At 42.0% G+C, this 16819-nt stretch overlaps 1 protein-coding gene across 3 annotated transcripts in view; it reads left to right on the forward strand.

The window, feature by feature from the left end:
* PACRG (parkin coregulated) overlaps positions 1 to 16819 on the forward strand; it is a 438725-nt gene that overhangs the window by 405944 nt on the left and 15962 nt on the right. Inside the window, exon 5 of one of the 3 annotated variants that reach the window (XM_072966157.1) lies at positions 7860 to 8231. The exons of 1 other annotated variant lie outside the window; for it this stretch is intronic. In XM_072966157.1, the coding sequence (XP_072822258.1) occupies positions 7860 to 7972 (113 nt within the window). In that variant the 3' untranslated portion in view covers positions 7973 to 8231. Of the gene's footprint in view, positions 1 to 4435; positions 5116 to 7859; positions 8232 to 16819 lie in introns of those variants that run through there. One more of the 3 variants, XM_072966159.1, reaches the window with a different exon arrangement.

Genomic DNA, 16819 nt, shown 5'->3' on the forward strand with positions numbered 1-16819 from the left:
TCTTAGAGTGTCAATGCTACACTAGATTTTGTTTCATCTCACTCACTGTGAGATGACTTGGACTTTCCAGCCATTGGAGGATCTTCCTGCGAGAGAAAGAGGGTCTACCCTACAAAGATAAATTCTGCCTGCCTTACTGAATTATCTAGAAGGGATTGTCTTCTCTGCTTCCCCAAACCAAATCCATCGAGGAGGGCATCTGCCCTGGGCCTGCCCTCCACCCTTGCTCCAGCCCATCGCTATGTGAAGAGGTGTGTCCTTTGTACCGACTGCCTCACCTCCGAGAAGCAAGTGTTGAGGCGTTCTCTGACATCTGCCCCCGGGCCGGCTGGTTCTTCCTCACATTTCCTCTCTGCAGAGCCTCTGCCTGACCTCCATTCTGTCCTCCTCAGATCTGGCGCTCTTGTCTTATGTGTGGGATATTAGTTTGTCACTTCAGGGAGGAGATACAAAAATGTATTTTTGCCATCATTTCCTGAGCTCTGCCACCTTTGGATCATCTCAGTATTCACTCCCACGTGTGGCCGCTGTCTTGTTTTTTTTATTATTAAATTGTAGTTGATTAACAATGTTGTATTAATTTCTGGTATACAGCATAGTGATTCAGTTACATGTATATATATATATATATATATATATTCCTTTCCATAGTCTTTTCCATTATAGGCCATTACAAGGTATTAAATATAGTTCCCTGTAGGACCTTGTTGTTTATCTATTTTATACATGGTAGTCAGTATCTGCAAGTCCTGAACTCCCAATTTATCCCTCCCCACCCCTTCTACCCCCTGATAACCATGTTTTTTTCTATGTCTGTGAGTCTGTCTCTATTTTGTAAATAAGCTCATTTGTGTCCTTTTTTTTTTTGGTTCTAGATTCCACATATGAGTGATATCATATGGTATTTTTCTTTCTCTTTCTGGCTCACTTCACTTAGTATGACGATCTCTAGGTCCATTCATGTTGCTGCAAATGGCTATATATATATATATATATATATATATATATACCACAACTTCTTTATCCAGTCATCTGTCGATGGACATTTAGGTTGTTTCCATGTCTTGGCTATTGTAAATAGTGTTGCTATGAACATTAGGGTGCATATATATCTTCAAATTAGAGTTTCTTCTGGATATTCACCCAGGAGTGTGATTGCTGGATCATCGAGTAAGTCTATATTTAGTTTTTTAAAGAATCTCCATACTGTTTTCCATAATGGCCGTACCAAACTACATTCCCACCAAGAGTGTAGGAAGGTTCCTTTTTCCCCACACCCTGTCCAGCATTTATCGTTTGTGGACTTTTTAATGATGGCCATTCTGACTGGTGTGAGGTGATACCTCATTGCTGTTTTGATTTGCATTTCTCTGATAATTAGTGATACTGAGCATTTTTTCATGTGCCCATTGGCCATTGGTATGTCTTCACTGGAGAAATGTTTGTTTAGATCTTCTGCCCATTTTTTGATTGGATTGTTTGGTTTTTTGGTTTTGAGTTATATAAGCTGTATATTTCTGGAAGTTAAACCCTCGTCAGTCGCATCATTTGCAAATGATCTCCCAGTAGGTAGGTTGTTTTTGTTTTGTTTTGTTTTGTCTATAGTTTCCTCTGCTGTACAAAAGCTTATAAGTTTAATTAGGTCCCCTTTGTTTATTTTGGCTTTTACTTCTCTTGCCTGGGGAGACTGCCCTAGGACAACATTGCTAAGATTTATGTCAGAGAATGTTTTGCCTATGTTCTCTTCTAGGAGGTTTATAGCATCTTGCCTTATGTTTAAATCTTTAAGCCATTTTGAGTTTATTTTTATATATAGTGTGAGGGAGTGTTCTAACTTCCCTGAGGTATATGTGGCTGTCCAGCTTTCCCTACATGACTTGTCCAGGAGTCTGTCTTTTCTCCATTATATATTCTTGCCGCCTTTGTTGAAGATTGGCCGTTAGGTATGTGGGTTTATTTCTGGGCTCTTTATCCGGTTCCACTGATCCATGTGTCCGTTTTTGTGCCAGTACCTCACTGTTTTGATTCCTGTAGCTCTGCAGTAGTGCCTGAAGTCTGGAAGGTTCAGCCTTGTCCTACACTCTGTAGGCTTGCAGGGACCAGGGTTGCTATGACAAAGTTTCTCTCCTCTCTTGGAGAGAGTGTGTTAATAATGGGGGCTTTACAGCCAGGCCACGCCCTGCAGGCAGCGTGCGCCCCTCCGTTTGTGCACACCACCAGTGCAGCCTTCGGCGGTGGACCCAGGCTCCTTTGCACGCACGCCCGCGCCAGCTCGCACCACACGCCAGCCCCCTGCGGCCCAGTCAGCCCCAGCGCGCCCCCTGGGTCCGCCCTGCGGGGCCCGGCCTCCCGCACCCGGGCCCGGCACACGCCAGCCGGCTGCGTCTCCCCTAGGGGCCCCCGGGCCGGTTCTCTCCGTTCTGCGTGCGGCGAAGCAGCGCCCGTGCTCTGGCCCGAGCCTCTGCGCGCCCTCTGTCCCAGCTGGCCGCCCCCCGGAGAGGGGCCTCCCGGGACGGTGCTTTTCCGCTTTCGCCTCTCCCTCACAGGCGACAAGACCCACCCCGATTTCTTCTCTCTTTTTCTACCTTGTTTTGTAATGATTTCCCTCGTAGTTCCACTTGTACGAGATTTTCTGCCAGAGTTCAGTGCGTATCCTGTGAGAAGGGTTCCATACGTAGACATGTTTTTGATGTATTTTCAGAGAGGGTGAGCTCCGCGTCCTTCTATTCCGCCACCTCGTACCCGCTGTGGCCCCTGTGGCACGTCCCCAGGCACAGCTCCTACACTGACCTCAGCTGCGTTTTGGCAGCCCTGGCAGTTTTTGAGCTTGCCGTTTAGACCTGTGTCCTGATGTCACTGCGCCTTGAGCCAAGGGGTCACATTGTGCATCATCCGTGAGCCTCTGGCGGCCGCGTGCTACACACTAAGCTAATGGTGTGTGAGCAACGTAACTGTTACATCAACTTTCACTTCGAGAACCTGTCACTCTGAAAGAGAAGATGTCACCCATCACATGTGTAACTCCAACCAGTGACAAGCAATGACATCATGAGAAGTAGAGTTGAAATTCCTACTGAATTTCCAGCCAGAGGACCCCAGACGTGGTATCATTTGCACTGGAGTGAGAAGGATGCGTAGGAGTTATACATCGGGCGCTGGAGCGGGATGCTCCAGGTGCAGAAACCAGTGCAAGCAAACGTGGGCAAACACAAGCATGGACAGGTGACCACATCGAGTCCGTTTGATGTGGAGATGTGGGGATGGACAGCTAGTAAGGTGAGAGGTCGGAGAAACTCCCGCAGGAGTGAGCGACCCCATCATCTTCGTCAGGGAAGCCCTGGGACTCCTGATGGACGATTTGAGGCTCTGCTCCAACACAGTCGTCACAAGTCTTTGGAAGGAATGGGGACAGCAGGTGGAGAAGTTGACATATTTGAAGCTAGACAGTAGGAGTTGTGAACTTGCAATGTTACGCAAAACAGACGGAACAAAAATCAAAAATTGTAGCACAAGGTTTAAAAAATAACAATAGCAAAAAATCAAGGTAAATCTTGTTTTCTCTTGCTAGGTGAAACTTAGATGGTGTCAATTTAATTTCATTTAATTTCAGACGCAGAAATCTATAGCGAGCTCTCTTGAATATGAATCTTTAAGTTTTTCACTTTAAAGATGAAATTTAAACAGCTTATATTCAATAGTGACCAACTCTAAGCAAAAGAGAGTATTAATAGAATGATGATGTGTAATTGAAATACACTGTATATGAGTTAGTCTACACTGAGCTAACCTTTGATCTAGTAAACTAATAGCATAGGGGGAAAAATGAGGCCTACCGATTTTAGCATTCATTCCAAATCCACTGAACTTTAACCAATATATTGATGGCATTCTTTCCTTTCTTATTAAAATAAATGTCTAAAATATTCAAGATAAAATCAGATGCTTATCTTGTCCACAAAAAGCAGATCAAGTTTTTCGAGAATGTTTTTAAAATATTGTAGATTAAATTGTTAGCAATAAAAGCATTAATTTGAATATTCTGGCAAGATTTTTTTTTCTTGAAAAGAATTCTTATTTGAATCACTTGAAGAAAAACATTACAATTTTCTTTTCCTCACTAAATAAAGCTTTTGAATAAAATCAGGACATTTAAAGCAAAGGAACCATTGGGAAAAATTCTTCCATAGTAGCACTAATCTGAAATCAAAGCCTAGGAGGTGATACACATCCTGATGTTAATATACACACAGGATCACACCACTTAAAAGAAATATCACTGCCTCCCTCAAGAAATTATCAGGTCAAACCGGTCCCTTAGAGCCAAAAAGTTAGAAGCTAAGCAGAGTCCTTGGTTAAGAAATCTCAGCTCAAATGCTACTTCCTGCGTCTCTCATTTACTAGCTACAAAAATGTTCCTCTTACCTTTTTATAAAAGGAAATTCATCTTCATGGTTTTGAAATTTGCTATGAGAAGATTCAGACCGTCCAGCTCTTTCTTTTTGTCATCAGAAGCAATTGGAAGCAGCAATTTCTTTCTGCAAACTCAGCACCAGGTTGCTTCCTCTCCAGCCCTTCTGCAATGCTGGTCTTCAATCACCGTTTCTACAATGGCCTGACACTTGTACAAATTGGGGTAAATGTGTCCATTTTGCTGATTATTATAAAACAAAAGAAGCTCTTACCGTGCCGAAATGAAATGCATTATGGGATGGTTTTCACTACTAATTCTTGGCAGTAGGTGCCTTTTGTGTATGTATGACTCAAAAAACATGTTGAGTGTTATTATTATAAAAGAAAATCAAGTCACATTTTAGATTAATTTGAAAGATATTTGTTATTTATACCCAGTTCATGAACGTGTGTGATACTAACTTAAAGAAACAGTCAAAACCTTGAAGAACAGTGAACAGTGTTTGATGATTGTTTTTGGTGATGGATGCGTATTTTGGTGACTGAATTCTCCAGTCATGTACACAAAACTGATGATTTCCAAGAACTTAATTTGAAGACATGGAAACTGTGATGAAAGGATTGGCTTTTCTAATTCACAACCAGCAATTACATATCCAAAAATATTGGAAACTGATGGTAAAATAAACTGAGCAAAGAAATAGATGTGCATTTTGATTGAGATTATGTATTATATTATTTTCATGTAATATTTCACATTAGGGTGTCACACAGTGTTATGGATAAATTAGTGTTGGAATTTTCCTTATGCAAATACATTTATAGTTTAATAAACAGATTCAGTTTGATTTTTTTAATGGCTGCAGTCCATTCGAATTTCAGGATTTTACAACTCTAAATGACCTAAGGGATTTTCTTGCCCCTCTCTCCATCTCATGTACAGGCTTCAGGGAGGTTGCAGCTGGCCCAAGGCCACACAATGAGTGCTGGCTGGACTGAACTAGGTCCCAGATCACCAGCTTCCCAACGAGCATTCTGTTCCAGTCTGATGTCACTGCCGTCTGTCCCCACCAAACTCTTACGCATGCATTTCTTCTTTGCATATGATGGAAAACTGTGGTCTATCAGACAAAGCCCAGAATTAGGAATCAGGGGATTCTAACATCCTTGTTACAAAATTGCTCCTTAAAGTTCTTAGTGTATTTAACAGATTGATCCATCTTATTTCAGATATTTTAAAACCTGGAACAAAACAATACCATCACGTAGATAACATTATAGAATTACTCTTCCAGTCTCCTGGTGGTGTTTGAGTTCTACACTTGCCCCCTTAGGACGTTTCACGAGGACTTACCCACAGTGTGTCCATAGGCAATCACGTGCTCTTCCCTCTCCCTAGAAACTTCGTCCTCCCTCAGTGTCCTTTATTAGAGCTAATGTTGTTGCCATCTATCCATTTGGCAGAAATCCCAAAGTGCCTCTCTCTTACTCTATCAAATTTAACACTAAGGTCTATTTTTTGGTAAGTTTCCAAAGTATGTGTCCACTTCTCTATCACCCTAAACTACTATCATCACATTGCACCTGGGCAGTGCAACTGCTATCAACTTATCCTCCCTCAAATATCGTGCAAACAGGAACCAAAATATAAAATTAGTTGTGCCACTTGTCTATTTACAGCCTTCCTTGGCCTCTTGTTACCCTTAGAACACAGGTGACTACCCTCTCCACCTGAGTCTTGCTCACTTCTCCAGCCTTACCTGAAACACCTCTCCCCGCCTCCAGTTCTGTTTGACAAAAGGTCAGCTCTCTTCTACTTCAGGGCCTTTGCTTAAACTGTTCTCTTTGCCTGTCATCCTTTACACCCCCTCCTTCCCACTCGATTCCTCCATCAGGCTGCCCCTGAAGCATCCCAACTCAGGGAGCAGCCCTGCCTCTCCACACCGGGTCCGATCTGTGTGTCTTATGTTCTCGTTGCACAGTAGAGAACTGTGTATGTAATGCTCCCCTTCCCAGCTAGACTGAAGCCCCGTGAGGTCAGGGACTGGGTCCTCTGTCAACCACCATATCCTCAGTTCCTGGCATAATTCTGACACCAAATTGATGCTGGAGTCCATCTTTAAATGAATCTTTACTGCTTGTCAAGGCAGGAGAGCCAAAGCTTGCCATGGAGACATCTGCCTGTGAAGCCGTTAGGAAGATGCCCAGCCAGAGAGCTAAAGAAGCAGCACTGTAGGGAAAGGATGCACTGACTGTAACAGAGGAGGAGGAACAACGTCCCTCCTGCCCAGGCGGGGAGCCGTACGCCTGCCAGAAAAGAGCAGAGCTGCCGCAGCCCGCACTGGGATGGGTTCCCCGGCGCTGGGGCCGAGGTGGAGTTGGGCAGCACACACGACGAGCTGCTGTAAGTCTGCTGTGGGTGGACGGCAGCACCCGGCAACGAGCACTGCCCACAGCAGGAGCTCCGCGGCCTTTGCCGGTTCAATTTCATCGCCAGCTATAAAATGAGCCTCGCTCGTCACCTAGGCTGAGGAGGGAGGCGGTGACTCAGCCCTCCATCACAGCGGGACACACACGGTTACTTGTACTGATTCCGCTCCTGAGTGTGAAGGGGAGTGCTGTGTTACAGGGTTCTGTCATGTAAATCATTTGTTAAGATCAGTCTTACATCTATAAAGTTATGCATATTTTGGGACACGATCTATCTCTGTGGAAGTGGAGGGGTGAATGCTGTATTTCATCAGAATAACTATTTTCTGACAATTCATACTATTTTATAGTCCGTGTCTTTTGGAATGGGTGGGAGTTCATTATTCAGTGGTTTATAAAATCTTCCAGACTGAATGATAAACCCACATCTGTTACCATTGGTGCGGATGATAAAACCGGTGTGAATTGTCCATAAATATTTATTGCTAGGAAGTATCATCATATATTGCTGTTTTTAGGAAAATAATGCATGTTTTATTATTGATACATAAAGTAGGACATTTATGTTTACTTCACAGAGCAACATAGTAATAAAATGATACTCTGTAGACTATCAGAGAGGCAGAAAAAGACAAAATTTGGGGTTCTAAAGTTCGTTTTACAAAAACATTGTTAAAGACCATGCTACTAACATGAACCCCTTTAAACTATTAAAAACTTTAACTCGGTCAAGAATTTGAGTTTCAGAATCAGAATGCAGTCATACTTTCTGCCATAGAAAATGGAAGGTTGTCAAAGACCGTCTTCAGAATAACTAGTGTGCTCCTGCCCTGGCCCCTCAGTGGCCCCGGAGGCCGTGGCCAAACTCTGCACTCAGCTGGGTGGCCTTGGAGGCCACGCCAGGGGCGGCCCAACCTTTTCGACAAAGGTTTGTAGTTCCACCTGAATCAACTCTCGATACCCCTTCGGGGACCTGCATTTCTTTCCATTCTCTTTTAAATTGTGACTTTCTCTCATAGAGTCTCCCAAAACGGACACCCAAGCCCTAGCAGTCTGCACGGATGTTCTTTGGACCCTTGAAAGTGAAGTGTTGGAGCCAAGGCCAACAACCATTCTCCTACCGGTTGGATGAGATTATTTCTGCCTCACCTACAGAATAATGCAGGTGGCACTGCGGGCGCCCTCTGCACTTCGCGTCTGTCCCATGCGGTGTGGGGCCCTCCCGGTGGGCACGGTTTAGGTGAAGATTTTCAGAACACACTTCGGTAGACGTCTCCGGCTTTAGCCTCGCTGTTTTCTTAGAAATTAAGAAGATGATGTTGAGGGACTAGGCCTCTAGGCTCTTTCTTTCTCTTTTCCCCACAGAATTCAGATACTACTCAAATAACATTTATTCTCTATCATCTTAGCATTTGTTTTTCAGGAAAAGACATTTAGCTTGTAATAATGGATACTCGCAGAACTTCACTGAGATTCTCAGGTTTTTTCCTTAATTGCAATTTCATCGTATGCACTTGAAAGTCGAGGGTCTAATGGTGTTTGAAGTGAGCTGTCATCCAGTCACCTCCAGAACGATGCTGAGCTTCCGTTCACCTGGCGGGGGTCAGGAAGGGCCCTTCCTCCTGGACTCCATGTGCGTGCTGCTTGGTAACCAAGGGCGGAAAGCAGGGCGATGGGCCCCGGAGAGCCCGCAGACCTGAACCCAGGTGTGGCTGTGACCCCTGTCAGTGCCATGAATTCAGACTAATCACTTAAGGCTTCTCAGCCTCTGTGTCTCCACCTATTAAATGAGGATAATAAGGTCTATTGCTTAGGATTTTTGAGAAAATTAGATTCCATGCCTGTGAAGTACACACCATGGAACAAGCACTCCATAACTAATGGCTATTAATAACATTATACGCCATTTGAAATTTAAAATGAGTGTGAAAGAATTTGGCTATTATCCTCATACCTTTGAGTAGAAACTAATAAAACTAAAAGTTCCATGTGACCGGATTTGTGATGCTGAATCTTTTTAGGCAGCTTTTTACCAGAAACTTCAGCATAAAATTCGTTCTTGATTATCTAAGAAAAACAAAGCATAGAAGACTTTTTATCACAAAATAATTACTCATCCATTACACCAAACATTTGTGAATGACTTTTCCCAGTTGCCTTCCAAGAATACACAGAGAACATACATTAGCTCTGCATAATACCTAAAATAACTACAATTTGGTGGGTATGTATGAAGCAAAAATCATCGAATCTGCTCTAAAGAGCAATACCAGTGAATTTAAGACTATATGTTCTTTTGGGGTGACATTCAGTGGCTTTTCTTCATTAGAGCAATTTAACTGTGAATTGACAATGTGAAAATCAGAAGACCATGACCAGTAACGTTGGAACCAAATGATAAAAGCGGTCTTCCATGGGGAGAGCGGGGGTCAAGGTCAACCACAGGCCGCGGTGGTGTTAGACTGTGACATACAGATGGGAGGCCGAGAATAATCGCGGGAAACCAGGCTCATGCCGACAAATTTGAAATCCTCGGGCTGGTGTCTACCCTGACGAGCAGGTGCTGAGTTCCGTCTCGGGCTGACCGCTGGGGCCAGGGGCCTGCAGGCGTCCGGAGTACTTGCCTGTACTTTGATTTTGCTTGTTTGTTCTGATTTCCCGACTTTCCTGATTTGGCCGTAGGTGCTTTAGGACCAGATCAGTTCAAAGATGTCTGTCTTTACGCGGTCCCCTCCCTTCAGCGTTTCCAGAGCTCCCCACTCCCGGACGCTGCAGGTTGTAGGAGTCACTACGTGCTTGGTCTTGGCGTCAGGTTTCCTACTGGAAACCGCTCTTAATTTTCCCACTGACTTCGTCAGTCTTTCTTTTTAGAAATGATTTTAGTCTTTTTAAATACTTCAGGTTATATTTGAAATAGAATTAAATGGAAGGTAAGAAAGCCTTATAGTGAATCTAATTCCGCAATGTGGTCGTATTAAATAACTCCCAATGACTCCAGTCTAAATGCCAACAACAGTAACAACATGCCAGCTGCGTAGACACCTGATGTCCCAAACATGCACTGCCACTTCTCCCCCCTGATCCTAGTCCCGGGGGAGTTACTATGATCCCATGAGGAAATGAAGACTGGTGGAGTGGAGTAACTTGCTCATCAGGTTCCATGCAGGGAGACCAACTGCTCTCAACCTTTATCACACTGCCTGCATCTTCTTTAGACCACACCCACCCACAGATCATGGCTCGTCCTCATTCTGTGCCAACTCCAAATTCACTTAATTCACGCACACACGCATGGATGCATGTATGCACACAGCAGTCGCCAAATAACTGGCTTGATGGGTAAGGTTATATTCATTATGCTGTACACCAGAAACAATTGACTGTAATAACTGGCATTTAAACCGTCTATACTTCCATAAAAAAAAACCTTTTTTGTAGGAGAGAATTTTCCAAGGCACCAAAAATGTTACATCAGCGCCCAACATCTTAAAACTGCTGCTGCCCCTTCGTTTGGCCTATGGAAATGCGGGGCATTAACCCCAGATGGACCCAGGGGGAAGAAGCAGGCCCTGAGCTCGCCGTGGGGAGGGGGCCTGAGAGCCCCGAGCCTGCCCCCAGCCATGCCCGGCCGCCTGGCTCACTCACTGCAGGAACGCGGGCAGATCACTTTATTGCTCTCATACTTAGTTGCCGAAACTCTAAATAGGGATGCTAATAATAGCACCTGCCTCACAGTTTTGTTGCAAAGATTAAATGAATAATAATGAAACAATATATTTAAGCACGGTTCATCACCTGGTAATAGAAAACACTCAACAAATATTAGCATGGTTATTATTATGTCATGGCTCAAGGGGGACCGCTCAACAAGGTGCCTTCCACACAGTGGTCATTTATCAACCGTATCCCCATGAAGTCAGATCTGCACGAGCTTCACGCGACTCCGAGATCAGAGAGAGGACGGGACCCTGCCAGGCGTGGTGGTGTTCCTGGGCCTCCTCTGTGCCTCTGCCCTGCCTCTTTGGTCCTCTCCTTTCCTGATCAGGGATTCTTAAGCAAAGAATTTCTCCTACATATTCTAACACTAGTGCCAGAGGCACTGACCGCCCATTTAACTCCAGTCCCTTGTGTTCCTAGCCTCAGTTCCAGCAGCTTCTCCCTGGATCTTGCCTCACCTCCAGATGACCCGTGTGCTTGCCAGCTTCGCCCCGGCCCTGTCCCCTGTGTCCCACTGAGCCAGCTGTAGAGGTGCAGCAGGGGGCCGGACCTCCTTCCATCCTGCAGCGTTATTACTCCTTCATATTTATTTTCCCAGCAAACATTTCGTGAACACCTCCTTCATCTGACATTATGAAGGCTCCAAAGATGCTTCCCATTTTCAAGGAGCTTCATTCTTGTCAACAAGATAGTTTCACAATACCTATAAAATGGGCTTCTTGGTGAAAAGGGGAGTAAGAGAGGCAGAAACACTTTTTGTAAATGATTAAAGGAAAGAAAAATGTCTTCTGACTTGTGTGACCAGGAAAGCCTCCACAGATAAAAGGACCCTCACAAACTCTGTTCGGCAGGTGGGGAGGGAAACCCAGTGTGAAGGACTGGTGCGAGGAAAGCTGAGACGGTGGGAGCCCCTTACTCTTGTTTGGAGTAGCCATTTTCATTTGATGGGAGCCTGGGGCTCCTGTAGGAGAAGGCAGAAGATAAGGATTGGCCTCAAGACCATTAAAAAGGACTTAATGCCAGGCCAAGGAAGCTGAAATTTATCCCACAGATAATAGTAAATTTCTCAGTGTTTTCACCAATGGGGAAACAACCCAAGCTGAGCTGATGGAGGTTTAATCAGGTGGCTGTGAAGGATAAAAAGACAGAAGGCGGAAGAGACCAGTGGAGAGGTTGTTGCAAATCACTTACTGAGGCGCATCCGGAGACAGATCTTAAGGGACTAAACGTGGCGGTCGGGGTAGAAATGGAAAGAGTCCCAGCCTTGCCAGCAGAAGGCATGTGGAGGGTAGGACGAGTCTGAGTCATTCTTCTTACACTTTTACAAGTGGCAAGTCCAGATTCTTTGGGTAACATAATCCAATGTCTCACATTTTTCATAGAACAAAATTTTCACTAAAATAAAGCATAAATATGTTCAGATTGAAGGAGAAAATGTTAGAGGAAACTATCATTGGGCCAGTGTTTGTTTTAAACAGTGTGTAATTCAAATGACACTTCTGCGCCCTGATTGGCTCTCTTAATAATATTGAATCGTCTTTCATGTTCTCTAAGAATCTAAACCACATTAATTCAAAGCTCTGTTTCTTCCAATTCCTTGAAAAAGATTTGTTTTCATTCCTTTTGAGTTCACTATTATAGAAGGTGACTTACCTCTGATCAGGGCTCATTGAAATTAGTAACCAATCTCACACCCTTGCAAGGATTTGTTTCAAAGACAGAAATGGAGATAGCTTGATCCTGAATGTAAAATCAAACACAGTGCTAATATTTAGACATCTTCCCAGTGTATCAGTGAATTATTCAGGTTACTAGGGGAGATTTTGTGTGCCTTTTATTTATGCTTAATATGAAAGGTCTAACAGCAAGTGAACTTTCCAGGAAATCCTATGAGGCATGTTGTCTCTGGAGAGTTTAATGACACTTAGGTCGTGAACAACAATCAATAATGAACTATTGATCTCAGCCTCAGTGACAGAGTGGACGTGCCTTAAATCCTTCCTGCCAGTGATCGCAGCATCGCGGGCACCGTTCCTCTGTATAGCTGTGGAACTATCATGGACGTGTTTGTGGGCTGGCACGCGAGCCCATGGCAGGGCGAGCCACTGTGTAGGCACCAGTTACCTCCGTGCTTTGGGATCTGTGGAGGAGCAAAGCCAGCCCTGGTCTCCCTGCTGGCAATCCAACAGACTTTTCAAAGGACAACCATGAAGTATGACAACGTAATTAAGTCTTTTGTGCTCATTTCTGGGTGATCCCAGGCAATGCAGCCTTCTCAGCCAGATCGCTGTATGGTTGACAGTTACATCAGGAATTACAGAAATATAATTTTTGGAAATTTCCATTATTCCCTGTATACATGGTCCATGAGATCAAAAATATTTGTAACTAAAAAAAACAAAAACATAACAAAACAAATGTAACTAAAACGTTTCCCTTCCTCAACATGGGATTTGAGATGGTGACATAACAAGACAAACACACATAATGACAACCCACGTGATGGTTAGAGCCAGTTAACACAGACACTCAAGGGTCTGATACGTTACTGTATGTTTGGTCTTCGTATAGAAAGAATATAAACTTATGGTGATGGGAGATTTTTAACGGAAGTTCTAATCATTTTGGAAAGTTAAATATGGATCTAGAAAATCATGTTTTTCCAACATCAATGAAGACTATAAAAGAGATAGTCATGAAAAGAAAACAGCAGTACTCACCACATTTCGATATATCCTCATAAAGCCTACTATTATTTTCTAGCACTTTCGTGTTTTCATTTCCAACCTAGATTTTAGTTTTGCCAAGATACTGTCTAGCCTGATACCTCCAACAGCCGTTACAGAACACAACCCAGTTATTTCTCTAACAAAAATAAAAGTGAGCTTTATTTTGATTTGGAAACAAGATATTTTAATGAAAATGATCTAAAACAAAAAATGCAATTGTAGTAAAATAGATGAGGAAATTGTACTTCTTTGTATTAAACTATTTTTCAAAAAACACTAAAAATATATTAATGAGAATTTAATCTCATATAGGAAACTTTATCTGCTATAACATTGCTTTATATACGTTTATATGAAATTGCACAGGCACAAAACAACCTATGTCATCATAATATTGTTTTGTATCCCCTACGGAAATATTTTCATGAAACAGTTTAAAAGCATGTTACAAAAGGAAAAAAATCTTAAATTTAGTGGGGATGGTAACTTTAAACAAGTTTTCATGGAGAATCAAGGAAAATTATTAAAGACAAAATTTACATTTAAAATTAGTCAATAAAAGGTTGTTGGTGTTGGTCTGTTTTCTCCAAAGATATAATAGCCACTTAAGAAAAAGAGAACACTGGAGAAAACTTGGAAAGAAATATTTTTAAGGATCCAATATAAACTTTTTATTTTACAGTAAATTTTCTGACAACCATATCTATCCTTGCATTCAATTTTTGCCAATTATGGTGACTCAAAATTATTGTTTGTACATTATTAATGTCATGGATAGTTCCAAAGCTATACAGAGGGAAAGCAGTTTTCATTTAGTTGAATCATATGTTCATTGTTAAAGAAATTATTTACTTATTTCTTTCTGGGATCAAACCATTTTATTGAGGAGCTTCCGGGGAGGGTGGAAGGACAGTTAGATTTGACGTCCTCATCTGGTTGCTCAAAGTAAAGAAATTACTTAATATCACATTTTTAAAATTTCATTTTATTTTCATATATATAGCAACTGAATTTCTTGGTCAAAATATCTGTACAGATATTTAATTATTTTGCATATTAGGGTTTCATTTTATACTTGGATGTCAGATCTGCCCTTTCTATACTACAGGCTCCTCATCTGTGAAACTGTGGTCAGTAACATTACCAGCTTCACAAGGTTGTTGAGAATTAAAATTAAGTAAGCTAAATGTATGAAAGGTGCTTACATATCTAGCGCCTACAGTAAGAACTACATGGTAAATCTTTTTACATAGTAAGAATTAAAACTTAAGGTAAACACTTTCAGTTATGAAATAAGTCATGGTGATGTAACGTACAGCATGATGACTATGGTTAATACACTATCGCATATTTGAAAGTTGCTGAGGGAGTAGATCTTAGAAGTTCTCATCACAAGGAAAATAATTTGTAACTATAAATGGTAACGAATGTTAACTAGAATTATTGTGATGATCACTTCACAATATATACAAATGTCAAATCATTGTACTGTACACCTGAAATTAATATAATGTTCTTTGTCAATTACGCCTCAATTAAAAAATTAAAATTTAGATTAAACCATATGAAACTAACATTTTTAAAAGTCAAAATGATTGAACATTGGCAATGTCATGTGGTTACATATAAAACAATATTTTATATTGTTTATTAAAATAATGTCTGTTACTATTGTAGGCACATGCACATTTTAAAATCTTAAATGCATTCCAGTTTCATCTAAAATTTTTTGTTTTCTCTGTTATTTTAATTCTTCTTGGATAGAATAAAATAGATAGAAGAAGAAAGAGTAAAGACCTAAACCCAAATATATTTAAAACCAAATAATCCACAAAGATTAGGAGGTACCCCCTTTCTAAAGTGATTATAGGGTCAATGGTCAGAAATTGCTGAGTCAAGCTGAGTTTGACCATACTGACCCTGAGTTCCCTGGAGAGGAAGTTGTAATGGAACAGCTGAGACTCGGTTTTAGATAGACCTGAGATCAAATCCGTCTCTGACAAGGTATTCATCCGTACAGTGGGTAGATTAGAATATTAACGAACACACGTAAGCTCCTTGAATCAACCCTATTAGGAACGTGAAAGAAATAAACACTCGTCTAGTGCCCAATAACTGTCAACTGCGCCAGGAGCTTTACATAACTTAGTTTGTTTCATTCTCACCACCACCCTTTGATGAGACATTGATGCTGATATTATAATGATGACTATACTAACAAATACAATGAGAAACACAGGAGTTTTACGTAGATAACCCTGGTCCGTCGTCACGGCAGCGCTAACCTAGGCACCTGGGCAGAGTAATCATTATGTGTTTTTGCCTGATCCGTCATCCTCAGCAACCTCACAGAATTGTTCAAGGATTACGTGAAGGAACTTAAGACTGCTGGCCTGGTGCTAACACCTTGCTTTCCCCAGAGGGTCACTTCAGGGTCCTTCTCCTGTACCCCGAGGCCCCAGACGTGTTTCTGGGACCACGGAGCACTGACTTGCACTCCATCAGAAGTTTGCTTAACAAACCACAGGCAGGACCCTGTTATCTGCTACCTCCTAGAACCTGGAGCCCATCTCCACCCACCCCTCTGGGCAGCCCTGCACGTGGCAGCTGGCACCCTTCTCTCCGCACACCCTCCTTTAACCCCACAGTCCCTTGGGTGACTGGTAGACTTCTGAGAGCTCATTCTGGGTAGAATTCCAGCTTCATTCTACAGGAAATAGAGATCCTCAAAGTCTATTCTTCTCCCCAAATCCTGATTTGCCATCTTATAGCTACAAGATTTTTTAAGGGGACGAGGAGAATAAATAAAAAGTGAGTCAATTTAGTACCTTCAAGGGAAAAACAATTTTAACTGGACTTCAAGGAATTTGGAATTTTGAGTAGTTTTATTTACCATCTGGCTTTTTGGATCGGTAGTGTTAGGGGTCCTAGTGATGCAGTTTTGTATAGGATTAATCACTGGTTTCCTGACAGACTCTACTGGCTTTCCTGAGTAAGGACTGTAGCCGTGCGCTAATGCGTGCAGCCCTGAGATGTTCTTCATGGGTTTTATTTTCCGTTGTTCTTTCAGAGATGGCCATGGTTAGACCTGCCAGTAGCTCATCAGCATGAGAAAAACAACTTTAAATGCTTCACACTGACCTCTTTAAACATAGCTTGCTTTTTCTTAATTTATAACATTATATCTTAAAATAGGCTGTAACTACATAAAAGGAAATGAAAAAGTAAAAGAAAAAGTCAGATAATTTAGAACTAAAAGTCATATGTACTAAACTATCTATCCAAATAATTATATTTACCTTAATTAATTGAATGGCATGTCACTTGTCAATCTGACCTTGCAATACCTCAGTGCCAGTCAGATTCAAAGTCCTTTTGTAATGTTTGTTTTAACCTCAAAATCTGCTCTCAGTGTACTATGCAACTTTCTTCCCACTAGAAGGCTTTGTTTTGTTAAGCTGAAATAAGTCGTAAAGACATAGTTTTTCCTATTATTCACTACAAATAAGTGCCTGCAAGTTCATCATCTGACC

Source organism: Vicugna pacos, chromosome 8 (genome assembly GCF_048564905.1).
Source record: "Vicugna pacos chromosome 8, VicPac4, whole genome shotgun sequence".
NCBI classification, from domain to species: Eukaryota; Metazoa; Chordata; class Mammalia; order Artiodactyla; family Camelidae; genus Vicugna; species Vicugna pacos.